Here is a 27,959-nt window from a genome sequence, read left to right as displayed (position 1 = left end):
CCTGTCGCCCAGGGAAAGAGGCTTTGGGAAGGCTTGGAATTTTTTCTCTCTTTCTTTTGAAAACAGAATTTCTGCTTTTAAACTACAGTCAAGACAGGTTGGGATTTAGGTTTGAATTTTTTCATCCACCAATGGGGAATGCCCACTTGGACACCCTCACCTGCTCACAGACTGAAGGCAGAGGGGCTGAGAAAAAGGTCTTGTCCAGCTGTTCAGCAGTTGCTGCGTCCCTCAGCTAGCCCACACAGCACCCACCTTGGCCCCCACCACCAAAAGACAAGTTAAAAGGAGAAATGGCTTTTGAGGTTTTTTTGAGGTGCAAACAAGGAAAGATGACCACGATTCTCTTAAGCCTGGCTGGGACAGAGGAGCCTGATTTACAGGGGGCTGGGACACACTCCACAGAGTTCAGTTCATCCCAGCTGCAGCCCCAAGGAAAGTCCAGAACATCCACCTTTCTCCAGGGAGCTGCAGCACTGGCAGAGCTGGAAACAAAAGCATCACTTGTCCTTTTCACCTACTAGCCTCCAAGCAGCCCAGGGCTGGGGAAGCAGCACAAGCAAGCCCCAAGACATTGTGGCCCAGGCCCAGGCACTTGCAGCACCAGTCCCAAACAGCAGCGCAGGCAGCCTTCTCCATTCTACATACTTTATTAGATTCAGAGCTGGACAAATCACAAAGTGTACAAAATGGAGACCACACTACCAGAAGCAGGATTGTGGGTTGCAGCAGCATTCCTATGACCCAGAAGCATTTGGTAGAAGTTTGGAGAGGGCAAGCTGGGTCAGGGGGCTCTTACTGCCAACTGCATTCAAGATCCCCGAGGACAGACCCTGTTCACATCCTGACAGAGCTCAGCTGACCCACACTCCCTGGGACAGTGGGGCCATGTCTCCAATTTGTTTGGAAAGGACAGACTGGCTCAAGCCAGCAGTGGGTAGGGGCAAATGCTACAAGGACCTGAAATGCTGTGCCACCCACATACACACCAGCAAGAGCCTAAACCCTCATCCTTTTTGGTCACAAACCTTCCCATGGCAGGACTCTATACTGACAACTTTGCAAGAAATAAGGTGGTGGTGAGATTTGGTGAGCCAACCATCTCCTGTGGTGGGGACCCAACAAACTCACCACCCCAGACATCTCAGACTTTCCAGCAACATCTACCACAACAGCAATAGCTAGTACAGAAGCCAGGGTAACTTCAACTCAGATTTGTCCAGTCTATGTTTAGGTCTATTCTACGAGTACATATGCACAAGAACTTCAAAAATACTAGGATATGATGCAAGTAGTGAGACACCAACAGAAGAGGAGTTTAATGGTGGACGTTCCCTAGAAAGATCACAAGAGGATGGGAGTTAGACTAGCCCTTGCCCACCCTGGGAGAGGGAGCAGGAGGCTGATTGCATCCCTGCGCACGACTGGGTTCTGAACTTCATCTGCAGCGTGGGTGGTAGCTGAACATGGGCAGGCGAGTCCGCTCCCGGGGTGAGCCACAGGGTCTTTCAATCTGCGTTGAGGGGCCAGGCAGACATCTCTGAATGTAGCTGAAGACCGAGGAGAGGCAGAGCATGGCTTGGAGAAGAGGGAGCCTGCCAGCCTGCTGGGGCTAGCATCTGGTCTCGTAGATCCCACTCCTGCCGATGTACCTCACCCATTTTATCACATCATGGTCACTGTAGTTCAGCTTTGGCTCAAAGACTTTCAGGTAGCGCACCTTCAGCCCAGAGGGTGCAAATGGGACCTATTGAGAGAGGGAAAGGCAACAGAGAGCATTGGAATGGGGGTAAGATGCTCTCCGTACACAAATGCCAGAAGACCCCTGGCATCTAGAAATGGACATCAAGAGCCACTGCTCCCTTCACTACTCCCTGCATGCATGGTGCCAGACTCTTGCGGCTCTAAGGGCAATTTTCTTCCATTAGCTTTGCCATCTGGCTGACCTCACCTGTCAGCTTGTCACAGGGAATGCTCAAACCTGTGTAACTCCCAAGAGGGACTGACAAAGCTTCTCCAAGGTTGGGTGTATCCTGAAAGGCAGACAGGTACTCACCTCAAAGTTCATGGAGATGGGAGGCCGAGCCCACTTCTTCTTGTCATTGGTGGGCAGCAGTTCAATCTCCGCACTGATCTGGGATTCCTTCATTCCAGCCATACGTTTTATCCTGTTGGAGAAAGCCCAGAAGTGAGAAGGTGCCAAAGTTTATGCTCCCTTTCACTACATAATCTCAAGGCAGACAGGAGCACTACACAGAGCCTGCCTCCCCAAGACCTGCCCCTGCAGGCCCGTCCCAACATGCTCACTTACTTCCAAACAATGGCATTCTCACTGGCCTTGTACTTTGCCTTCCCTTTCATGCAGATGACTTGCACTCCACTGGTATTGAGGGGTGTTGGGATCCGGACCTGGAAGCACAGTCTGGTAAGCAGGGGCAAGGAGATTGCAGCCTGGGCATTTTGAGCAGTTTCAGATGGTCTGTCCTGGACCCCTTGGGCCTTGTCTCTCCCAGCTCAGGGCCCAGAGAACATCAGCTACCACAAGGCATCCTAGGCTACCTCTCCAGTTTCTTGCTTTGAAGTACAGGTTCACAATTCCATAATACACAAAAGTCACTAAAGAACAGGGCAGAGATCTCCATGCTGCAGGAATCCTGGCTTACATTGGGAAGATGAGCCAGGAAGGATGCCAGGCATTGCAGCAGGCTCTGGACAGCCCAACTTTGCAGCAGTAAGCCTTCTCAGATGGGGACTAAACTGCAAAGCCATCCCTAGCCTGTCTTTCACAGCTCACAGCCTGCTGCCGGTCTGGCATACTATCAGATCATGCAGACAGAACATGAAATTTTCACAGTGCCTGAAAAACTAAGTGAACAGTTGCTGCAGGGATGGAATGAGTTGCCCCTGCCATGGCAGCTGTGCAAATGAAAACAGCTCCCACCTCCCTACTCTACAGCAGCTCCCTCCCACAGCACAGCAGCACCACACATCTAAGAGATACTCAGTTCACTTTTTTAGCCCTGTTCAAGCTTGAAGACTCATCTGTGAGGACTCCACCACAGCGGATGTAAACTAGAAGCATGATTTCTAGGCACAAGATACCACTGGTTTTTCTTCTCTTACCTCTATCTTCTGGGCCAGCAAGGAAGGTTTGAAATTTGATTTGATCACCACCTTCACTTCCAGCTTAGTCCGGCCCACCTCCCGCACCAGTGGGATCACACGGAAAGGAAGGATAATGTCCTTCGTGGTTCGGTATCTGCAGGGATGGAAGCTACAGTGAACTCTGAGGAGGAGTTAACTCCCTTAACACCTCAAACTTTATCACCCTCCTAAAGAGATACTCTCTGAATATAGCAGATAGCTTAGAAACATCAGCCAGAAAGGCAAACATCCTTTGGGAGGGAAACAGCAGTTATGATCTGTCTTGCTGTAGGGCAGCAATGGCTTCTTGTGTCTCGAGTTTTATATCTGGTTCCTGTCAACAGCCTTGTTCAAGGACACCAGTGTTAAACACTAAAAACAACAGATACAGCAAGCTCAAAAGCAAGAAAACCCACATCCAACACTATGACTGTGGCAAAGAAAACTAAATGCAGCTGGGCTTCCACATTTGTAACAGATGGATTTCTGGGACAACTTAGAGATTCCACTCTGAAAAGGTGGGGTAAGTATGTATTTTGTAAGTGCTCAAGGACTGCAAGACTGCCTGGGAGCAGCAACACTACTGTAGCAGGAAGCAGATGCCAACACCAGCCTGTTCACCCCCCACCCACAGTACCTCATGAGCTCAAATTCTCCATCTGGTGGAATGAAGCTGATGCTCCTCTCGGAATCAAACTTGCTGAGCCTCACACACTGGTGGAAAGTGCAGTCATCAATGGCAATTGACTGTTTGCCACTAAAAACACAAAACAGAGTTAGAGAAGCACAAGCTGCAGCTCTGGTATCTTGGTGCAGTCAAAATCTGTCCAGGCAGAAACTACTCTACAGAGCATATTGCCAATCGCAGGTGTCCAGGAAATGGGGAGGCAGGGAGAGATTTAGGGGACAGCAGCCTCTTGGCTCAGACTTTCCTTGTTTTACCATACAAAAATCATATTTCAGGAAGCTTGTTTGAAAGAATTTTCTCTCTCCTCTCCCCAAAGATGAGAGAGCTTAGAAGAGTACCCTTCTGTCATAGCCAGCAACACAATGCTTGGGTGTACCTGCCAGCAGCACTCAGTACTGCAAAGGCAACTCTGCTAGCCCAAGTCTTCTCACAGCACAGATCAAAGGAGAGAAAACACTTTCCTGTCCACAAAGCTATCCCACTGCCACATAGCCAGGAAATGCCAGGTTCAGAGTCCTCCTGTTCAGAAATCTCTTCACAGCTGTTCATTTCCACACTGCCAGCAGGTGATTCTGAACCAAATCGCCAAAACCACAATATTGTGACATACAAGTCTGTATCTCTCCTAAAAATCTAAAGAGCTACCACCTGTCGATGTAGGTGCACCAGCCTAACCTGCCAGCACTGAACTTGTGCCAGGTACTAATTCCTGAGAATACAGGTCCTAGGCCAGCCAAAACCCCTCAGCTACTGAGGGGGACCAGATGGCAGGAGCAACAGAGAAGGCAGCAGTGTAGAGAAGGTGCAGCAGTGTATTACTATGGTATCTAGGCTGCCTCAACTGCTGGAAGCAACAGGACAGCCATGCCCATATGCCAAGATAGTGTGAGAACTACAGCAGGTTTAGCTGCCCTAGGAACCACCACTACCTACAAAAAAGGGAAGCAGACTGACCCAAGGCTGACTGGCTGTCTAGTTACACTACCACCAGTGGTGTGGTTTGTGCTTCAAAAGGAGGAGTTAGTCTTTCTTAATCTGTTGCCCAGATGACAACCAACATTAGCCAGCTAATTTGTATTTCTTTGGAAAACAGCTAGGAAAGCCCTCTGCCTAGGACTGCTCCAGGTCTCAGGCAGCATTACTCCAGGTCGGCCTTGCCACACGCTAGGTCCCAAAAAGCAACTGACAGCAGCTGTCCCTTTTGGTCACCTCTAACTAAATGCTTCTGCAGAGTAACATCTCCAAGCTGGAAATGCTCACTGGATAATCACAGCTAGCAAGAACATACCAAGATCCCTGTTCATCTTACTTCTGAAACTCAAAGAAGTAGAGTATTTACTGGCAAAGGAAGTTGACACGGAAGCTTTGGGACAGTGTACTGACTCTTCAAGGCCTGTGCAGTTGATATTTTCACTAGAGAAAATCCTCACTGGGCTCATCAGCCATCACAGGCTCATCCATTTTACTAGCTCAATTCAGATTCAGGAAAGATGGCTTAAAGGTGACAGTGAAGCGATAGCTCTTGGCTTGGTTCTGAGAGAAAAGGCAAACAGCAGCTCAGCTCCATTTACAGGAACCACCATGGAAAGTGTCTGAGATCCAGGTTACATGCATAAGTCACACAAAGCAAGAGACAGGGGGAGAGCAGAGTGCACACAAAGCTGAAGCAGATTATCTACCTTCCCAATTCACTGGGGGTCAGCAAAAAAAAACAACAAAACAAAACAACCAAGAGAAATACAGATGAGTTGCAAATGGTTAGTGAGACGAAAGTGGCAATCCCTTTGCTTTTTATCTCTTCACCCCAAGCAGGAAAGCTGGAGAAGGCATTAAGAGCTGTTTCCACCTTCAGTGTGGGTACTGACTGAGGTACAGCTGGGAGGGAGGGTAGCTGGGCTCTCAGAAAGGATGTGTCTCCTACCCACAAGCCATTGATCACCTGTAATCAGCAGGAGGGGTTTCCCCAGTTTTTGTTCCAATTTGTAGGAACAGTCCAGGTAAAGCAGGCAGAGGGATTCTTTCACTATTTCTTGGGAGCACTGCTACTGTTTTTATGATTCAGATTCTCTGCACTGAGCAAAACTGCTAGAGATACAGATTCTAGGAAAACCCGTCTTGGGAAGCGTTTTCAGGTGCAATAACTCTAAACTATGTTTGAATCTTAATACTTAAAAGAACTGTAGAGAAGCCCTCTGTATTGAGGCCCTCAGGTGGACATGACAACTGATCTACCCAACGTTAGCAGTACCATTTGAAGGGAAGAAAAAAAAAACCCAGCTTTTTGTCTGTCAGATGAGAAAAGCTATTAAGAGCTGCCCTTTCATAAAAGTCCCTGGTGGCAAGTGGTCACCAGGTCCAAACCTCTTACCTTTTCCCCGTTTCATCCGCAGTCCCTTTGCCCTGTTTTTCAATGACAATCTTGTCATTCATGCCGAACTTGCACTCTGGCATTCCACTCAGATAACTCTTCATCACCACTCTGCCAGAGACATGGGCACTCAAAACCTGACCTAGTTAGAGAAGATCAGAGTTCAGAACAATTTCAAGAGTCACCACTCACAAAACCTGAGCAGGAGAAGAATGCCAGCTCAACACCTCCTACTTACCCTGTGGGGACATTAAGAGATTCACACTCTCCAGCACATCAAGAAAGAGTTCATTGCGACGGTATTTGATTCCTTCACGTCTCCATCCAATCTGTCCAGTCACCTGGCTGGTGATCTGGGACTGCTCTTCCTTGGTCTGAAGAGAAGAAATGACATCTTAGACATAAATAAATTCCTCTAAATAAATTCAAAGACTAAGAAACCTTGCTCTGAATCTAAGAGCAAACACTTGCCATTACACATAAATGCTTTAGTCATTTAGATACAGGTGAGGTGTCACACCTCACATGTTTTGGTCATTCCCTCCTCAGAACATCAAATTCTATGCCTAACCAAGAACTGGTCATAGCAACAGCAGGGAACATTGTTCTCTTTTGTTAGCAAGTCCATTAGGCTACCTCTTAGTGCAGGGAGGCATGGGCTCCACCAATAGCATTCAAATCATGTCTCAGACTGTCATATCAATCCATATTAAGCAGAGAAGCTTAAAACAGATTGATGTAGCAGTTCACACCATTATCCAACATGAAACCCCAGGGCCACAAGAGAGTTAATCCCCAAGGCCTGTTTCTTAATAACTGCAGTCATAAGAGTTACATACCAACACTAACCCAAAATGCATCTAACAGCACCCAGGCTCTAAGCCTCTGAAAAGCACCAAGGGCTGTATTGAGAGGCACAGAGAGGTTTCCTACCTGATGCTAGAGATGGGGTCCAGTCACACGCAGGAAGTCAAGAAGTGTATAGTAGCAAGTGCAGTGTAGACAGGGTTAACAGGCAAGCAGGTCAATAGCAAGAGAAGGGAGGAAGGGAGAAAGAGGCAGATTAGGCTTAAGGCTACCTGAGGACAGGAAAAAAGCAGGTCAGCTCTTTGTTAATTAGGTAGCTAATTAGCACAAACAAGATCAGGGGTTTTGACCTTTAGCTCCCTGCAGGAAACCCAGCGCTCCAAGCAGTGAAATGAACTTTCAGACTTGGCCCATTATTGACAATCTCAATGGAAGATGGAGCAGAAGGAGAGACAGGCAAAATACCACTCCCAATAATGTTTCGACACAGAGCGGACTCATGCTGGTGTTCCTAATGCAAATCCTGAATGCCTATCATGTCACAGATGCCCAAACTATGAGAAATACCAAACACTTTGGGTCCTGTATAAAGTGGTATCCTTGTTAATTCTGCTCTTCCACCACAACAACTGCACAAGACACAAGGGGGTTCTCCCACAGCAGCCTTGCAGTGGGCCCACAGGGTGGCAGTGCATGATCCCAGCTTCACACATTCTCTTGCCACAGATATGGTCAGTTCCTGAGCAAGCACAGCCACTGCCATATCATCAAAGAGACAGTTTTATATCCCCTGAGAGCTGCCTAGCAAAGTGCTCAATACAGTACACAAAGTACTTCTCTTCTCTGTCCCACAAAAAAAGCACTGCCTTGTTCAATGCTTTGTTCAAGCTGTAGAAGAACATGTAGATTTAATACCCACTGCTCTGTCTTCCAAAGGGACCTTGATCTATGGTAGTGGGCTACTTCAACTGTAGGGACTAGAAGTAAAACTGTGTTGCATACCAACACCTTTTAAAACCTGTGTGGCATATCACTCCATTCCCAGAGCACACAGCTAATTCCTTGGTAAGCTGTGCAGCAGTTTCAGGCATGCTTTCAAAGAGAATAAAGCAGATCTTGCAATTTCAAGATCACCTGCCCCAGAAAAACCACTGTAGCCATACAGGGAGGGCATTCAGAGCACAACAGCTCAGTATGCCTTAAATCTTTCCCTGAGAATAAAATCAAAAAGTTGAGTTTGGAAAGTCTGCCGTAAGTGGATTTTGCTCCTTAAATTCCTCAGGACGCAAGCTCAAGGAAAGCATCATCAGGAACTAAGCAAAGATAGGGAACACAGACGACAGGCTGTTCAGACCCAGATTTTGTTCCTGGGTACCTGTGTGAACAGGTAAGTCACTAAGTTTAAGTCAATAAGGAGCTGAAGGCTAGAAGTACCAGAGTAGAGAGCAGACAAGGAAACATGGCAGGTACTATTTCAACTGGTGCCCTTACCATCCTGTGCCTGCAATGGATTACTTCTGGTTTTTGAACTGGGCTGCACAAAATTCCAGTATTGAGCAGAAGAACTGCTTACTTGTGTAAAGCTGAAAACCAAACTCCTCTTTGTAAGGGAAGTAATAAACCTGGTGTTGAATTAAGCATGATGCTGTGACAATGGTTTGCACACAAACAGCACAAGAGTTTGTTAAAACCAACAAAAGCAAAAAAAAGAGCAAAGGAAGGAAGGAAGTGAGGGTGGTGGTAAGTTTTGAGTTTTTCTAGGAACAGGAGCTGATTCAGCTATCTTCAGTGCTGACTGCCCAAACTGTCAGACTGCAGAAGGCCAGAGATTTACACTAGGACTCGTGGTGGGGACTGAGACCGGATGCACTCACATCTGGCCATGTTGCAAAACAGTTTGCTGTTCTAGCAGGAAATATGTTGCTTAGGGGCAGCTTCTCTCTCGCCTCCTCTTGAAAATGCAGTTAGTCTTCCTACTAGATTAAGTTTAAAAAGGAATTCTCAGGAAATCAGTGCTGATGAACTGAGTTGAAACAGAGCCTCCAGAGACTGACCTCCACCAACCTGAACAAGAACAGTCACCAGGTAGGCTCTTGTTTAGCCCTTTGCTTCTGTTTGTACCTAAGGCTGAAGCTTTACTCTGCCACAGACCGCCTCACTACAGACTCCCAGCTTTTTTTTCCTGACTCATTGCTATGCAGGGGATAGGACTAACTTTTCGGCTAAGTCCTCATTATTGACTTGCACATATGGACAAGGCTGACAATATTCCTTGGGGACATGAGAAACAGACTATGAGTTTCCTTTGAATTCAGAGGTTAAGCATGAGCTTATGAGACAGGAAGCCTAGTTTCAAGGGCTGTACCTGGAGTAGGATTAGAGTTAGTTTAAATACATTCCCCAAACCAGTCCAACTAACCACCTTTTTCCCAACAGGTCTTTATCTTTTAACTCCATGTAAACTTTGTTGCAAGGGTTAATTCAATGCTAAAAGCACAACAGAGATTCTCAGCTCTAACCTAAGAAAGCTCAGGCTGTACTGACGCTGACCTGCAAGGATGTTACAGGCAGAGACAGAGCAACCTGAGCTTCCTGATTTAACAGCAAGATTCACAAGGCTGAAGAATACTTCATTATAAGGCAGGCATGAAATCCTGACAGCTCTGGTGGAAAACAGACCTGCTCAGTGAGATTCACATGCAAAAGAGCTACTTCTAGTTCGGCAGGTAGATTTGTTTATCCTCTCAGAAGCTGACACAGAGCAGAGCCTGAAGTCAGCAATCATATTTACATCCAAGGGACTGACATTATCCTAGCTCCGGGCTCTTCCTCCTGCATCTTATCATGTACCAGGGAACATGAGGTAACACAGTGCAGGGACACTCAGAAAAAGGTGCCACTGAGATACACCCATGCCAGGGTGTTCTCAATCTATTCAGGCACCTTCCCTTCCATATGGGTCCAAATGGTTAGATGGTAATTAAGATCATACTCTCTTGAATGGGCTTAACAAAAACTAACCAGCAGAGCAGTGCTGTACCCCAAATTCCTGATTACCTGACTCTTGATGCCTTGTTGAGTGATGAAAGTCTTCAGGGCCCCTGTTTCAGAGTTCTGAGGATAGCCAAAGTCCAGGATTTCTATAGAAGGGTAAAAGGTTAGTTCAGAGCTACAAGGTATAAACACATCAACTAGGCCAACTCTCCTATAAGGAGAGAGGCAACTAGTGCACATATACTGCTTCGACATTGAATTTCTGGCTAAGTTGCTGTAGCATTCCTTACCAAGAGAAAAGAATAATTCTTCCTACACTGAGTTCCAAAGCAATACTTTGGAGATGAGGGGTGATGGAAAGCTGCGCAAGTGATGAATTTGCCAGCTTTTAAACATAACCACACCTAAGGACTAAATATCAACTAACCTAGCCATCTGCACACGGCATACTGAGTTTTCCCAAAAACATCCAAGGGACAATAGAGAGTTCATACAACACTACAGCAATTTTATTTTTGTAGCTTTTTTAAAAAAGTTTTGTTCTTATGAAAATGTAATAAAACCCAAAACAACAGCTGAGTAATGGCACTGCAGGATGAATGAGTGGAGGAGGGAAACAGATGTTAACTACACAGTGCACAGTATACACCTACTCCCCTCAAAGAGGAAGGGAACAATCCACAAGAGATTTAGAGGGGAAAGAAGACCACTAACATGATACTGAGCAACACGGGAGGTTTGAGCTCACTGTGCCTCCAAGGAGACAGCAGTGACTGACCAAAGCAGAGAACGGGCAGTCTCTTGGTCTGCCCTGAGAGAACAGGGAAAACATCAGTCACTGTGACCCTTGGCTAAGAATCCCAGGACACACATGTGGTGCCTTGTCTGGAAAACAAACTGAAAGGTAACTAACACAAAATGCTCATGACACGTGAAACAGGAGCAGCTCAAGGGCAACCTACACAAGCAGGCTAATATCACAAGCAGTTGAAGGGACACTATTATTAATCTGTGGTGAAATGTGGAGCTGTATCAGTGTGGGAGGGTAGGGCTGGGACAAAGCACATTGGGTTTTATTGATTTCCTTCTGCTCAGAATTAAGCCCAAAAGGCAACTTATAGGGGCAGTCAACTTAAGCTTGGGGTGACTGCTTCCATACACTGCTAGGGCCACCTGGGCACCAGCTGGCCTTAGAGGTGCTACTGACAGTCCTCATTGTATACCCTGGGGTAAGGAAAGCCTGACATCTACACAGGATCACCTCAGAAGCTGAGCTCCAGTACCAGCTGTCTGTTGTACAAGTGCACAGATCCCAACATTTCAGGGAAGAGAATCAGGACAAGGTTATGGGCTTGAGGTACCATTCACATTTGCAGTACAGGTGGCGTTAGAAAGCTGAACAAGTAATTTTGAACTCTGCCACACATGTTAAAAATACTTCAAGGATTGTTATTACATCATACTAAGCTAAGGATTTCAGAATGACCAAGTGCAATAGGCCACAATATATAGGGGAAACATCTCACCATCCAGCAGCTCGTAGATCAGCACAAAGTTGTTCTTTATGTTCTCCTCACTGATCTTCCCGAAGTAGGCAGTCATCACGTCACACATCTTGTAAAGAAACTCGAATACCATGGCAGCGTTGACATTCTGCTTGGTGACAGCAGCCAGCCAGATGTTGGAGCGCTTGACATGGAAGAAACTTGTGCGGGCGATGTTGGTGACAGGTGAGCGCACCTGCTGCCGTGCGTGGATGACATTGACGCGGAACGCGTCCACGGCATTGCGCCTACGAAAGCACCACCAAAGACGAGTCAGCACGGCAAATGTGAAACCAGCTGGCTGCACAGTTCTGCTCATGCCGTTACGGTCAGACACTGAACTACACACACTGAGCTCACCTAGGGAGGGTGCCTGGGGATGTCTCTAAGAGGGACAAGTGAAGGCTCTGAGCAGAGTTAGACACTAAATTCTGTACAAGTTCAAGGAGAGAGAGTGCTACTGGTCTCTAGGGAGCTTGGACTACAGTGTAACTGTAGTCAGAAGGAGAAGCAAGCCTCCATCTGGAGTAAGATGACAAAGAAACTTTCCCTTCAATTAATTTTGACAGCACTCTCAATTGATTGTCATATCTGGAAACAAACACATTAGCAACATATGGATCAAAGAGTCCAGTTTTGACCAAACACCTAATTATCGTCTATTCTGCATGCCCAGGCCTTCACACTCTTGCCCCAAAGCAAGCTGTAGTCTCCCAATGTGTCATATGTGTCAGTGGCAGTTTCTCCCAGACATACAACCAAGGAAAAAACAGCAAAATTGGCCTGGGCCACCCAAGAGATGTCAGTGCCCAGGTACACTCCAGAAGGGAGCTTTAGTTCTCAGATCCAGCTCACCTCCATACCCCAAACACCTTGGAGGGCAGGCTCAAAGCAGCAGGAGGATTAGTATCACCGTTAGCTTTCCAGTTCCACGTCACCTCAAGACTGCTCTGCTTCAGAATAGGTGTCTTGCACTCAAGAGTCCCCACAGTGCAACGTGTCAGTGCATGGTCCAGGACCATTTACAGCCAAGGGTTCTGCCCAGCGCTGAAAAAGTGCTGTGCAAGCTGCCCATAGGTGCTGCCCTCTTTGATCCAAACTCTCTATACACTAGTAACAGGGGGAAAAAACCCTCCTTGTTACACAGGGATTCCAAGTGACATACTGGATGCCAGCTCTTGCACACTGGTCTCCTTATCCTGTAACTGCAAGTCAGAATAAACTTCCCAAATTAAATCCACCAATCCTGCGAATACAGGAAGGAAGCCCAAGTGCCTTATATGACATGACCAAACTTAAAGCAACAGTCTACGCACAAAGCCAAGACTCATTTAGTCGTGCTTTATTACTCATACTCTCAGACACTCTGTAGAACAGGGGGTCTGACTGCACCATCAAGGCCATGGTACTGATTATGCAGAAACATGTTTGAGAGCAGACAGTAATATCATCCTTGCAAGCAAGGATACAGGCATACAAACGCTTGTAAGCACTGAGGGTTGTCCACAATCCAACACACAACTCCAAGTTAGAAAACAAAGGATATTCAAAGGAACATATGCTACCACAGCAGGTGTTTGTTCCTTGAAGGTCTGGGGCCATATGTAGAAGTTTCACCAATAAACACACTCCCCCATAAGCAAAATTCTGGCTTTTGAATACTTCTCAGGTTTTACTACTCCAGAAAGTTTGCAAGTTGGAGTTAAATTAATATTTCATTTCTACTTTAGTTTTTCCACAAGAAAGTAATTTAATCTACTACAAAATAACAATATCTAAAAGCCCAAATCCTCCCCTCCAATAAGCCTTGCACGGAAAAATTCAGCTTATTCTGGAGCATAAGCCCTCCTGGCCACAATTCTAACCCACTAAAAGTAGCACCAGAACCAGTCACCAGACTGGTGCACACTACAGGAGAAGCCTCAGGTCAGGGAGGCTTTGCCAGCACACCAGGTGCCCACTGTGCAGTGCCAGTCATGGCCTACCACGCGTCTCTTACCTATTGCTACAGCAGCCAATGAGATGGGATGGACAGAAATGGCGCCAGCGGAGAAAGGAGGAGTGACAGCAACAAGAGAAAGGGTTAGAAACACACACACAAGGCACAATGAATCCAAAGAGATAAGAAGAGACCAATCAGCACCCCCTCCCCCTGCTCCTTGGCACAAAAGGCCAAGGTGATATTGGATGGACAGTAACAAGCTACAGCAGCAATGAAGCCCTCGCAAAGTACAACACTGACATGCCACGGTCAGGCTGTCAGCATGGACAGGTTAGCATTTGGCTGAACTTTAGGGCTAACTTGGCATTTAGTCCAGGTGAGCTGCACCTGTATCACAACAGTGATACCCAGTCTGCTCTGCTAATATAGGTAGCAGGCCTTGGTGTGGAGAAACCCCAAAACCTCAATCAGAGGCATCACCTGGGGACCACACAGTATCCAGTATCTTCTTCCCAGTCTGCCTCAGGACAGGGCTACAAGTCTGGGTGGGAATTTCTATGACAGTATTCCTCATTTGAAGGTATTTGGGTTGATGCTTTCTGGTTTGGTCCAGCCAACAGGAAATACAGCAAGTTTGATAGAGCTGGAGCACATCTGGAGAGATAGGGCACATCCTGCAGATTCAGACACTGCTCTATCCAGCTTGCACTTTTTCCTTAAGGATCAAGAGCCACGAAGCTGACGTGATGTATTAGAAGCTCAGAAACCAAACACCTATTACATTTAAAGTGCATGCAATTTGTCATGTAAGCTGCTCAGTTTCAAATAGCTTAAGTTTTATTACAGAGCTGCATTCTTAAATGCAGGTAGGTTCTCCAACAACTAAGTCACTGAAGAACAAGGCACTCAAAAATTACAGCAGAACCCTCCATGGTATCCTGAATTATATGCACGGTGTTTTGCCTTTTTTTTTTTTTTTCATAAGGCTGCTTATACATGCAGCTAGCTGCTGTATGGACAGATGCGCTACATGCACCAAAGCCATTCTAAGTTGCAAGCAAAGAAAGTTCAAGTTTTGTGATACTTCTGCCTTTAACGGAGTCAAAAGAAGGATATCCTTGTTGTTCATCACTTTGGTCATTACATCTGAGCTAGTATGTGCTTTTAAAGGCCCTTAAACTGTGCAAGGGGAGGTGTTCTCATAACCACAGATGACCTTTAATATCCCCCAGCTTGGAAACTGAGGCTTCAGAACGCCAAAGGCAATGGCCAAGACTAAGGAGTCTTACGGGTCAATCACACATGAAGATAGGGAGCAGTTACATAGTTTCCAACTTCCTCCCAACAAGCAGGGTGGGTTCAGCCCTCAGCACTTCTGCTTAGGAACTAAGAAATGTATAGTATGCTATAGGTCTATCACTCAGCTATTTGGTTAGAGACAGAACTCCTACAGCATTGAGTACAAACTACAGTAAGATGGCTATTACTTCCTTACCTCCCACTGAGGGTTAGGATATTAAAAATTTTAAGCAGACCTGGCATTAATGCTAATATTCAGGCTAGGAAATTGAAAGACTCTAAGTTTCTTGATTACACCACAAGATGAGACATGGCCATTTTATAACAATTTTTTCTGTAAGGCTACATGTTTAAAAAAAATCCAAACCAGCACTGAAGGCCTGTTTGAGAAGTAATACAGTACCTTGGGGAGCAAGTTAGGTTAACAGCCAACACCAGCTCCACCTAAGTCACAAGACTGAGACACTTTCACAAGAACTGCACGGATAATTTCACTGAAAGGAACAGCAACTCCTCAAGTCCTATTGAAAACATGGGAATATTTCGGCACTCTGCCAAATGAAAAAGATAGGATCAGGCAGGAAATCTCATTTTCTAGCTTTGTCTGGCCAGGCAGCAGGAAGTACTTTATCACGTACTGAACATAAGGCACTCACTTTGTAAGAGAAATGAGCCAAGATAAAAAGCAATAGAAAGTCATATTAAAAATACCTACTTTGCTCCTCAGTTTGCATCTCCACAGCCATAATACCATTTAAATCAAAAGGCCTTCTTGAATAAACATCAGTCTGAGAACAATCTTGTAAGTTTTTCAAGTTTGCAAACCACAAAAAAATATTTTTGCCAGAAACTGCAGTGAAAGTGTCCCTAGCCCCCACCTGAAATATTCTCCAAAGTTACCTATAATCCAGACTGGCTTGACTCAGTCACTGTGATACCAGCTTTACAGAGTCAGTCCTGTCATATGAATTGCTCTGAAGAGCTTTAGCTAAGAAGTACTGAAGATTTATGAGAGTTTGTACAGAAGAGGCAAAGCATCATAGCCACTGGCTTTCTGCTTGAGAAATACAATGCTTTCTTGGCTTAGCTATGTGTGGAAGTCCTGGAATAACTCAGTCAACCTTAGAACAGCTACTCAGCTATGTGTGGAAGTCCTGGAATAACTCAGTCAACCTTAGAACAGCTACTTCACCTTAGCTGACCGAGAAAGAGCCAAGAGACTCAAAAGCTCATTAGGTGAAGCCTCATTACAGACACTGTGTTGACTGCTCACTTGATGAAACAGTACAAGCCTTGACCAGCTACTAGTTCTACCTCAATTTGTAACCTCCACTAGACAATCCATAACCAGAAGGGCTATACTCTTCAGAACAGAGTAGTCTGAAGGCAGACTGGCTTGACAGTTTTTTGTAATTTATAGCAACAAGTTATTCTGCAGCACATCCTATCACTGATTATTGTGGAGACCTGGTACAAACTACTTTCCCCTAAATTGGCCTGAAGGCTCTCTCTCACTGAACTTTGAATTAGCACCTACCACAGCTCTGCCTCCATCAGCTCTGTCTTAACTGCCAGGTTAATTACTAACTTCCACCTAATGCCTGGCACTAATGAAAACCCACTAGAAAGAGTACTGTTCTGCACAAAATCCTTAAATTTAAGGTTTTCAACCCAAGCAGCACCACCACTTACAGTTCCCTACAGCACTATCCACTGCCTACAAGACACCATATTTTTAGTAAGATACCTTCTGGAAACTAGCAGCCTAAGGGTTGCACAGATCTAGTCTAAGTGAGCATCATAACACTTGGGGGAAGTGCAACAAGACACCTACAATCTACTGAAGGTCTTCAAGGCTTCTCACAACTTTAGTTACCCAGTGAATGTAAGCTTTTCACACAAGGCTGCCATACAAAGCTGGGGGACAGAAAGTCAGCTGTAGTAGTACAGCCATGGTTGCTATGAGACTGCTTGCAGATAAAACTTTCCAAGACCACAGTCTCCTGCATGCCTGCACTTGATGTTAGACATCAGTGCCTGAAACTAATTCATAGCCCTGGCTATAGTGTGTGGCAGACAGTTCTCACATTACTGCTCCTGTAAAGTTTTAGTGATTACACTGAGGTAGCTCCCACAGTGGCAGTCCATGCTGCTGAAGCATTTGGCATAATGGCCAGATCCCTACCATCCAAAACAAAACAGGTTTGGCTGCAGGCCATCCTTCAGTGTAGGTGACCAGGGCTTAAACTTTTTTCTAAGCTAAGCCTAGAGCAGCAAGTTGAGTTGCAGTCTTACATGCATGCACAGCTAATGCAGAACAAAGCAGCTCTGGGTTGTTTACTGCACCAAAATGAGACAAAAATGCAAAAACCAGGGATGCAACAGAAGCACTTACCCGATGTCATCCCGGTAGACACGAGAGATTAAAACCTCTCCTTTGTGATTATAGATGAACAAGCCTCCGATCATGATGGAACTTTAGTCTTCACTTCCCATGTTGCTTAATACCTAAAGCAAGTAAGAGCATATATAAGTAGGCTGTATAGAAACAATTTGCAGCCAGGACTAAAGCTTAAAATTGGCACTGAAATAGAAGCTGTCTTACTTCTCATTCCAAAAAGCAGTATGGACAGATTAAGCCTCAAGGACAAGTATCCAAAACATACCTCTTGAATGTGAGAAAGAACACAGGCCTGCAACTACAAGCAAATCAGACCCCTCGCTTCTACTATAAAGCGTCTATCTCCCTAACTACTGAGATACAAATCAGATGCAAAATTAATCAGACACAAATTCCTAAGTCTTTTTACATGCAGGTCACACAAATGTTTCACATGTCACCAAGCCTATCACCACATGACAGGGGGTTCCCAGCAGCAAGTACATTTCTGTTTAGTACCACTTTTACATAGCTTTTACACATCAGTGTAAGAGCCTTTGCTAATCTCTAGCAGCCATATCAAGTTGCACTTCAGAATTCAAACTGAGAGCCATTTGGCCACAAGGTACCACTGGAATACCTCAATCATGACCCAGCTGAACTGGGAAACAGTCCCTCAGAAGTTACCCTCCTAAACTGCTAATTTTCTCTTTCTTCAAAGGAAGATTGCTTTGGAAAGAGATACAAAACTCTCTCCAAAGACATTAGATATTATTAATAGGGTAGACATTACTGATACAGAAGACTTTTAAAAATATATTATACAGCTAATTCACCAGATCCCATTCCTGGAGTTTTAGGCACTCTTATTCACTTAGGTCAAAGTCATAACACACACAAGCAGCAACTGCTTGGTTGGCTTAGTCCCCAGAAGAGAACTGCAACTCTAACAGGGCAGGCCTTGGGGTGATCACACAGGAGCTGCTTAGCTTGGGCACTGCAAAGCATTAGATAACAACCATCTCCACGCTGCTCTTTGGGTGGGTTAGTCTACACCCACTAGTCTGGGCTGGATGAAGAGGATAGGGAGAGGCCAACCTAGAGACAGACGCTGACAAAGAACCGATATGTGTCTGCTCAGAAACGCTGCAATGACAAAGTTAAAGTGACCCAGCCTTGGATCACCTCAAAGGTCAGGAAAAAAAGAGAACACAAAACCAATACACACATCAGAGGGACTAAAGGACTTCTGGATTATCAAGAGTAATGTATCCTCTAGAAGTTACACCGAATAAAATACAGTAGCTGCCCATCTGAAGGAACTACAGCAGATGTGAGTTCAAGGTTTACACTGCAGGCTCTACTTTAAATTTCAGCAAGACAAAAAAGAAACTTCAGCCTTCCTAAACCTTTACACCAACATTTTTAGCTACATCTAGTGAGTACTCAAAGAATAACACTACTCGTACTTCTCTGCTACAGGTCTTCAGCTTCCAGATGGCTGCTTATTACAAGGGGAAAGAAGAGCCAAAAAGTCAGCTAAGTCAAAATAGAAAGAGACAAGTAGTTTTCCCAAAGCTCAGTAGTGACCTTTGTGGCTTTTATTCCCCCATTCTGCTGGTCAAGTATCTCTGTCTTCTGCCATTTGTCAGTGGCTTCCTGTGGCACTGTCACAAACATATTGTCATGTCTAAGACTCCAATTAGCACTGAACAGGTTTTCAAATATGGTTTTCTTCCATTCCCAACTGTAATACTTTATAACTTTGGGATACAAGTATTTCATTTACTTCTAAGTCTCTGTAACCAAACCTATAGACATAGGCAGCTCCAAGATTCCCATGTAGAGTGGGAAACGCCTTTTATGGCTGCTTGCTATTTCATGACCAAGGCTACAAACTGTAGGGGCAGCAACATCAGCATTCCCACAGCCGAAGACAATCCCACTGGCCAACCGAACAAACCCAATTTCTCAGACTTAAGGAAGTGGCTGTACCACAGACTCACAACTACTCACACAAAGCACACACAGCCCTCACAGGCATGAAAAGGACACGGAGAGGTAACGTACAGGGCTGAAACCCAAAACACGGAGAACTGGACACAGCTGCCCAACGAGACAGGGAGATGCTGGAACATTTACAAGGTCATTCACACAGGCCAAAAAATGAAAAAAAAAAAGAGAAAAAGAGAAACATTATGGCAGTGAAAGCAACTTGCTGCCCACTCTAGAAAATTCTTCCCTATTTACTAGTTTTCTCACTCCAGATAAGAAATAAGCATGCGCTTTCAGACTTCTACAGCGCTGGCTTCCACATTCAGATATGGACTATTGCAATCAAAGGTGAAGAGTTCCTGCATTCTCTTTAAGACTTGCATTGTATAGAGCAGCTTCCTGGAAGCTTATGCAACTGGTCAAAGCTGGATCATAAGAATCCTACAAACCCTTTCCAGAAAAATCCTAGAAAGCACATCCTAGTCTTAAAAAAAAAAAAAATAATCTCCCTCTTGGGTTTTAATGCTGCTTAAGTTATTTGTTTCACTATTTTTAGTAGAAAGGAAATGTCTGCTTTGATGAGCAACAGGATCAGACATGCAGCATACACAAGACAAAGCCTTTTGCCAGCATGACAAGCCAATCCCTTTCTGAAAAAGCCTTGATTTGAATATTTACTGCATTACTATAAAACACATAGAAGATTGCTGAACAAACTTTGCATTGGAAAATAAAAGCCTTCTCTTATGAAGATCTACAAACTTTAAATGTTGACTGAAACAATGATGCCATGCTTTATTGTATGTTAGGTTAGAACACATTCTGTAACAGATTTGCTGAAGTTACAGGCAAAAAAAATCAGCATTTTTAATTGCATCACAGTACCAGGGCAACAGAGTCCACTGCTTCCACATTTTACATGTTAGTAAAAGCATGTTTGATGGAGAGTAGATGGATCATGATTCAAAGGCCTTTAGTCTTCAAAAATTCTTCATCAATGCAATGACATGCTAGGCTTCCTCTTTATACAAAATATCCCAGGAGGAGTTCAAGTTTAGATTGCCCATACAAAGTTAGCTCCTGGTTCCACCTTCACTGGCACATTTAAGAGCTGCATTGGCTCATACTGCAGAGATACAGGTGAAGCCAGAACTGCTTCTGCTACTTCATCCACACACCTCCTATATGCACTGTTGTACAATTGTGTATTTTGGATTTAGAGTTTCATTTTGTAGTCCCATCTGCACCTCTTTGGTCTACTTTACCCTTACTACTCTGAATACTCTCATATCTACACACATCCCACTGCCACAACTACTGACCAGGAGTGCTCTTATTGTAAATTCTGGTATGGTACAAAACAGAAGTATGCAGAGATCTGCCACCAACCAGCTGATGTGTGCTTGCTGTACTACACTGGTGAAACAACTCAATAACGAAATTGCTCAAAGTCAGAAAGGGGCTGGCTCTGTGCTACATGAGGCCCTGGTTAACACCTGAGCTTGTACTTTTCCCTACTACTACGAATTAGGCCACAGGGTCAGGACCATTCTGATAGTTTGTTTTATAAGGGCAACCAACCACACATACCTGAGACATGTACAAGCATCATTTCACATGTAGCAGCAGAATGCCTCCATATGAGTTATGATTCTCCTCAAGTTTGAAAGAACCCACAATTCTACAGCTTTAAAAATTAAACCTGAATTCACATTTAAGTAAAATTTACCTAATGATTTGTGTTAGACAATTGGTGAAGTGTTCCCAGGTACCAGCAAAGTCACATGGGCTAAACCCGGTGACTAAGGGAAGGGTTTTAGATGACCTACCCAACTGTACCAGCCATCAGTCAGTTCTTTGCAGTAGCTGAGGGACACATGCAGTATCAAAATCTGGCTGCACTCCCATCTAATGGCATCAGAGAACAAGGAGGTCTCAATTATGCAAGACGTTTTAACACAATTATAAGCAAATCTCCCTTGTCTGTTCAACTTCTGCAGTTCAGCATCCTGAAGAGTTCCAGGCATCACAAGCATAGACAGCACAGTGGCATCAACAAAACTTACAGCAAGTTCAGTTTGGTGCAGGGCTGCTCTCTGTCAGCCTTCATCAAGCTTGCCCATGATGGGGGTTCAGGGAACATGGACAACATTCCAGTCTTTTGTTCAAACCTTGCATTACATCCCTCCAAGACACAAGATCAGAGTGACTACACTCCCTCTTCTCCATGACAGAATTACTTCCATCAGCTAGTGGAAGCATGTCCACACAGCTGGAAACTCAAGAGGTGGAGTAAGTAGCCCAGAGATCTATGAACAGAGAAGAAAGCTATACAAAGGACAGAATGCAAAAGAAAGTTGCTTAAAGCTCAGCAAGAAGAATGGCTCTTCAAGATGACAACTGCTCTCCTTGAAGTGGCTGCAGTGAAAACAAGCCTGCTTTGTTTTGATCCTCCTCTGTGTTTCAAGTTTCACAGATACTCCTTTCAACTATTTCAAGGTTACATTCTAACCAGAATGAGGATTTTAGTGGTACAGTTCAGACACAGCACAATCTTCCACATATTTTTAAAATAATTAATAGTTTTCTTTACAGATCAAGCATGGAAGTGAAAGATCCTAGTACTTGCAGTGGTTAAGAACTGCAGAGAAGAGGGTTGAAATTAATTTGAGACTGATATTCAGTGACTCATGGCTGCTGGAATCAGAAAGCCTCAGAATAAAAACTCCAGCACAGGAGATGGGTTCATCTGCTCCCTGTGCATTAGCGACATGACTCAGAAAGCATTGCTCAATCAGCTTTCAATGACTCATTCTGCTGCTCTCCAGTCAGCCTTTTCTAGGGAGTTTGCTCTACACTGAGTTTCCTCAGCCTAATATCTTACTGTCAGACACAGCTTAAGAACAAAGCCCACCATTTCTTCAACTGTTTACCACCAAGTGCCTGGAAACTGGAATGACTCTAGCTGAAACCTTTGGGTTAATGATCCATCAACTGCATTTTCAGAGCTTTGCAGCTCCACTCCTTCTGTTTCACTGGCTCGAACATATGGCAACCTGCTCCACAGCGGTAGCTTACAGCCCTGTTTTCTACTTACAGTATGGATGGATTTATTCTAGTTAAGGTACAGGGATAATCCACATGTATGCTGAATTCACACCAGTTGGTGAGTAACCACCTCAATTTAGGAACAACAGCCCTCTCCCAACACACTTTGCATTCTTCAAGCAGCTACTGGGGTAGATGTAACATCTGAATGCAGCTCCTACAAATACCAAAGGTCAGTAGGCTGCCTACCCTCCTGTCAAGTGCTCACATCCCCACATACTTCCATTTCAATCTATAAACAGAAAAAGAGCATGAAGAACATCACAGACAGACCACACACTTGTATACATGCTTATAAACCCACCAGGAGTTAAAATGACATGGAAATGACTTTTCAGAATGCCTTTTTGTCCAAGTGAAGATAAGAGCATTAAAATATACCTTTAGGGAAATTGTGGCAAAGTTACATTATTAAGACAGCCAGCTAAAAAAAAAAAAAAAAAAAAAAAAAAAAAAAAGTATATGTGTAAAAACAGGGCTGGGATAAAGATTTTAATGCATTTCAGTAGTTACATAACAGAAAAGCAGGAGGATTAGCTGGGCCTACAATGACTGACACAGTAACATGCACTTTCCTAAGAATTACACATACTTGCCTCAAATCATGTCTCAGTGTTCCCACTCTGCAAAGGGTATATGCAATAAACATCCCTCTCTCAAACCACCAGGACATGCTGGATGAAGTCTCAGAAGTCAGTCTGCAGCAGGTGAGCTGCAGACCATAACCAAGCAACTCCAGAGAAAGATAAAGACACAATAAAGCAGAATATCTGAACAACTGCTTTTGCCTGCTGATTCTATCATAGATGGAAAATGCTCTGTTTATCAGGTCTGATGTAAAAACAGGTGGTGACTCCAAAAGTCAGATTTCATCCTTTCAGTGACTCCTGCTTGGAATGGATGGGTGAAGTCAGGAGCACAAGCTCAGGCAGCAGGATCCTGTTGCTGGACTGTCAGTTTCACACATGATGGGATGCAACAAGTGGCTGGACTGGGAGCTACCTAGTAAGATGAGGCACTAAACCTGCGCTTATCAAGTGGAGATCCAGCATGTCCCTCCTGCAGCAGGAGAGAGCCCAGACTTCCTCTTCCATTTCCTCTTCATCAATTCTGACTTATAATAGCTATAGAAAAATGAACAACACGCAGCACGGAACTTTCTTGGACTAAACAAGGCACATGTTAGGAATCAACTAACCAGCACAGTTTGTTCCTTCTGCAGCTGTTTATCTGCAGCAACTCTTTCAGAACCACCACAGCACACAGTACCAATGCTGCAGTTTCTGTTCAGTGCAGCCTTCCATGGTCTCTCTAATTGAGAAGCCTCAGCATCACATCAGCAGTAAGACACAACTGCAGGGTATGAAAGACTAAGCTGAATTGCAGCTTAAATCCCAGATACACAGATATTCAAATGAGTTATTTTCTCCAATACCTTTGTACCATAATCTGAGGTCCTTCATATGAAACCACACAAATTATTAACTCTTCCCTGCACCAAGAGAGACAGTGACTTCAACCTACACCATAAACTTTGGAACACAGTTCTGTGCCTTTTGTAACTGTATTTGCACAAGTGAAAACAAACAAGCTGATCTGCTCAAATTTGCTTAGGAAAAACAGTTAACTTTTAGTCAGTTTTCTTCAGTGGTAAAAGGAACATGGCTGCACTAACTCCAGTTTCACATGCAAGGCAAGAAGTAATGGTTCTAGCTCCTGAAGGATCAGGAACTCTCTGGAAGAAATGTGTCACTAGCAATGTAATGTGCCTACAGCCTAATGATACCAGATTCACCATAAATTTTGGGTGTATACTGGTATTTCTGCCTTAGGAAAGCACAAACACATTTCTTTGTATCCTTCCATGACAGCTTCTCTAAGCCTATAGACAGAAGTTGAACTCTTGAGCCAGGCCTATTTGCTCTCATGGCATCTGCTCAGCAAATCCTCTGTATCCTCTCTTCAGAGGTGCAGTGGTGACACAGCAGGTCAAGAATAACTGCTCAGGAGCAATGTGACTGCAGCAGTTCTTAGGCTGCCCATAGCAACGTAACTACAGTTTCACATTATCACCCCAACTGTGCCAGGATTTGATGAGTACCAGCAGCATCACCAGTGAGCACATCTGTCCACTCATTTTAGGGGGCAGCTTTGGGATCAGCTGTATTTTCCCAAGCTAGTTGAGTGGGTGATATTCTTACCACAGAGATACCTGTCCTGAAAAGTCTTGCACCACAGGTGGCTTCAACCAGCCATTGACCGAGGCTGGATGAGCAGATATCAGGACTACCGCTCACCTGCAGAGCCCTTTTGGCCTTTTGTCTACTGTGAGACAGGCCATGAGCTTCACTGAGTTTCCTGTACCATCCAGGACAGGGTACAAATAAACACAAGTTGATCAGTAGTCAGCCCAAGACCCAGCTACTTGGACTTTGTCACTTCCATTATGGGGCCAGAAGTTTCCTACAGCATAGACATCACTTAGTTTGAATGCAAACAGGAATGCTGATTTCTGTAATCTACAGAGCACATCCAGGAAACAGCAATCACAAGTCAGTTAATAGGCTGGTGTAAAGCAACCAATACCTTCAGAAGTCTATTAAAAGACAGTTTGGGTTCTGACTTAACAGTAAGTAAGACTTCTGTGCATTAATGAGCTTATCTAACTAAGCAGTTCAAGGTACATTAGCTGCTGAGTTCTCATCCAGGAAGAAAGCAGGAGAGGTACTGAAGGCAAATCACCAAATGCAGCCATTTCTGCATTCCAGAAATCAGTATGATCTTGGACAAGTGACAGTAGTTCAAGCAGGAGGTGGATTAGTCAAGCTGCTCTGGCAAAGTGAAGTTGTTGGAAAAACAACCATCCTTTCAGCTAGTACTAGCCATTATCAACCCAAAAGATTAAGGCTCAAAACAATGCCATCACCCCACCAGCTAATCTGAGCATCTAAGCTTTGCTTAGAGGGCTGCATTAGCCACCTTCCAGGAGGTCATGGGCTGCACTTGTTTTAAACAAGAGTAGCTGCTATCACCTGGCTGCATAATTTACTTAAGGGGCATACCCTGAGCTAAAGAGCTCCTGAGATAAACCCATCAGTTTCAGAGAAACTGTTCCTATTTTAAACACAATCCCATAAATCCCCATAACCAGTGGGCAGGAAGAGAAGCATGTTCTCTTACCAGGCTCTTCTCCTACAGCCCACTTCTTCATGCCATACTGCACGCAGCCAGACTGAAGAGTAATAAGAGATAAATACTGACACAGGGAAACAAAAGAAGCTCCCTTACTCCAGTAAAACATCACACGTACAGCATTTAATATACCTCTCTACCATATTTTGAGCCCAACCTGATGTGAACAGTCCCCATGCCTTTTTCTATTTCTACCTGTTCTACCAAAGCATTTCTAAAGTCAGTTTGAACTACTTGCTTTTTACTCTTGAGCTAGAAACCTGAAAAAGTGATTTGCTTCCTATGTGTCTTCTAACAGAAGAGGTTAGAGGCACAGAGTGGAGTTTGACCTTGTATTCTGAAGACCATTAATGGTCTAGGTGCCCTGATGTGTCAGCTTTTCTCTCACTACTCTTACTGGAGAGCAGATAACTGCATTTCACATTCTGTGCCTCAGTTTTCAGCAGAGCTGCCAATCTCCTGCCAAGATCAAAATAATATATGACTTGCCAGTAACTTTTGACTCAGTAGGTCACTCACTAAAAGAAAGAAGCAGACTCTGCCTAACAAACCAATTATATTTTGGCACCACAGGCCATCCTCCAGTTGGCCCCAGGAACAGCCTTTAAATACTCTAATGGTCTTCAGTAGAATAAGCTTAGAAAACCAGTGCAAGACATTGTTCTGCAAAAGACAGTCTTAGCTTTACCTTTTTTTGATGCAGGGATGAAGCAAGAAAAGTTTAACTAGGGTTACAGGAAGTTTCTTTATAAAGCCTGTTTTGTTTAGTGACTGTTCCTGTTCCACAAAAAAAAAGAGATAGTATCAAGCAAGCAAGCAAGAATGCATGTCCAGTCTCCCGTGTTTCAAAGAACTCAAGAGGTAACCCTTTACAGCCTCAAGATTCAATTCTCCAAAAGCCAGGACTGTGCTCTTTTGGGATGAGGAAGCAGCCAGCCATGACACCCTTCAGACATCCCAATGCTCTCCCTGGAACATGGCCACTCTGCAGCCCAAAGAACACCAGGTATCTTTGTCACTAGATGTCAGTAAGATGGCATTTCCTACAGAAGAGGAGTTATGCCTCCCTTCTGACAGGAAAAATATGGAAGTAGACAGTTTGTCAGCATCTCTTCAGATCTGAGATTGTCCCTCCAAGCAAAACTCACAGGGACACACACAGCTTTTACTATAGGAAAAAATAGTAGCTAGAACTCTGATAGCATTGAAGTCAATATTGCCCAACCAAACACCACATGAGCCCATATACAGTTAGAAGCCTGCAATACCGAGACTTCCAAGCCACAGAAGCCATCCAGACTCACCTATCTTGGCAAGTTCCAGGCTCAGATTTTGGCAGCCTGAGGCTAAAACTTGATAGCAGCTTTGTCATACTAAAGCAAGCAGAAAACAGATCATGGACTCACACAGCTTATGGAGAGAACACTAGATCAAAAGTAAGTCATTTCCCAGTGGGGAAAGAAGTCAACTGCACTGGGTGATAAACACAGGCTGCGCTTCTTGCAGTTTTACTGAATCCAAAAACCTAGTCCTGGGAAGAATGGATGTGGAAATGCATCCATTTCCATGTCCATACTGGACAGGAGCCTGCTTTAAGCCTCAGAATAAGCAGTTCGGCATCAGCAGCGCTGCGTTCTGCCTCAGCAGGTTTTCCACGGAGGAAGCAGAATGCAAGCTATGACCCAGCTAATTCACGTTTGGATCAGTAGTACATGCAGATAATTTTCGGTGAAGTTCCAGCCCGATCCGACTGAAAAAAACCTTTGCTCAGGATGACCTGACGCATCGGTGCCGGCCTTCCTGTGCCACACACAGCCCGACCCCCTCCCCACCCTCCCCCGGTACAGCACCGCAGGGCTGCCACACAGGTATTCCAGCAAGAGAAGTAATTAACAGCTGTTAATAATCCCCCTGAGCATGAATGATGGGGTCGCCCAGCACCCCCTCAGAGGAAGCTCAGAAAAAGCCCTCCCGGGCGGCCCTGCTTCTCCCCCTCCCAGCTCCAGGGGCACTCTCGCGTCCCTCCCAAGGGCAGCGGACAGGACACCTAGCCCTGCAGCCTCCTCCCCACCCCTGGGCCTGCAGACCCTAACCAGCGCCCAGAGAGCCGCCACCCGCGGCAGCTCGGCCACCGCCCGGGCGCGGCCGCAGAGCGAGCCCGACCGCAGGAAGCCGCCCGGAGGAGGGACGAGGACCGCGTAGCCCGGCGGTGCACGGAGCTTGGGCCGGGGCGCCTCACCTGCCACTGCCACCGCCGCCGCTGCTCGCCGCCCCGCGCCCAAGATGGCGGCGCCGCCCCCCCTCACCCCGCGCCCCCCCGCGCACTGCAGAGACGCCGCGCGCGCGCCCCGCCCGCGCCTCTCCACTGCGCGTGCGCTTCCGTAGGGGGGGCAGCGCGGCGGGGGCGGGAATTCCATTTCCGCGCAGGGCATGCTGGGAGTTGTAGTCTGTGGCGGGGCGGGGACTGCATGGTAGCTGCGGTCAGTGAGCGGGTGGGC

The 27,959-nt window shown here is 45.3% G+C and overlaps 1 protein-coding gene across 2 annotated transcripts; it reads right to left on the bottom strand.

Annotated features, from left to right (window-relative positions):
- Positions 1-631: 631 nt before the first annotated feature.
- AP2M1 (adaptor related protein complex 2 subunit mu 1) lies at positions 632-27,762 on the bottom strand. Of its 2 annotated transcripts, XM_088061351.1 has the most exons (12): positions 27,701-27,760; positions 26,766-26,834; positions 17,182-17,294; positions 11,528-11,793; positions 10,065-10,147; positions 6,439-6,574; positions 6,201-6,342; positions 3,782-3,901; positions 3,124-3,259; positions 2,312-2,409; positions 2,057-2,168; positions 632-1,747 (listed from the first exon to the last, which is right to left on the bottom strand). In XM_088061351.1, exons 3-12 carry the CDS (start codon positions 17,253-17,255, stop codon positions 1,613-1,615), a joined length of 1,302 nt encoding a protein of 433 aa, XP_087917477.1. In that variant the 5' UTR covers positions 17,256-17,294; positions 26,766-26,834; positions 27,701-27,760; the 3' UTR covers positions 632-1,612. The 2 variants fall into 2 exon arrangements, with proteins under 2 accessions (XP_087917477.1, XP_005525086.1); XM_005525029.3 differs by lacking the exon at positions 26,766-26,834 and having other exon boundaries at positions 27,701-27,762.
- Between the last annotated feature and the right edge of the window lie 197 nt (positions 27,763-27,959).

Source organism: Pseudopodoces humilis, chromosome 11, assembly GCF_049639895.1.
Source record: "Pseudopodoces humilis isolate 2021_Gansu_Grassland_sample_001 chromosome 11, ASM4963989v1, whole genome shotgun sequence".
In the NCBI taxonomy this organism is placed as follows: domain Eukaryota; kingdom Metazoa; phylum Chordata; class Aves; order Passeriformes; family Paridae; genus Pseudopodoces; species Pseudopodoces humilis.
Note: the sequence above shows the minus strand (reverse complement) of the source record. Positions and strands in the feature narration are given on the sequence as shown.

What these genes read in the sequence shown, in the direction of transcription:
- AP2M1 (XM_005525029.3), bottom strand. Translation starts at nt 17,255, where the DNA reads ATGATCGGAGGCTTGTTCATCTATAATCACAAAGGAGAGGTTTTAATC. An exon ending in TGCTGGCCCAGAAGATAGAG is followed by an intron (nt 2,410 to 3,123) that starts GTAAGAGAAGAA and finishes CTGTGCTTCCAG; the next exon opens with GTCCGGATCCCAACACCCCT. An exon ending in GAGAATGCCATTGTTTGGAA is followed by an intron (nt 2,169 to 2,311) that starts GTAAGTGAGCAT and finishes TTTCTCCAACAG; the next exon opens with GATAAAACGTATGGCTGGAA.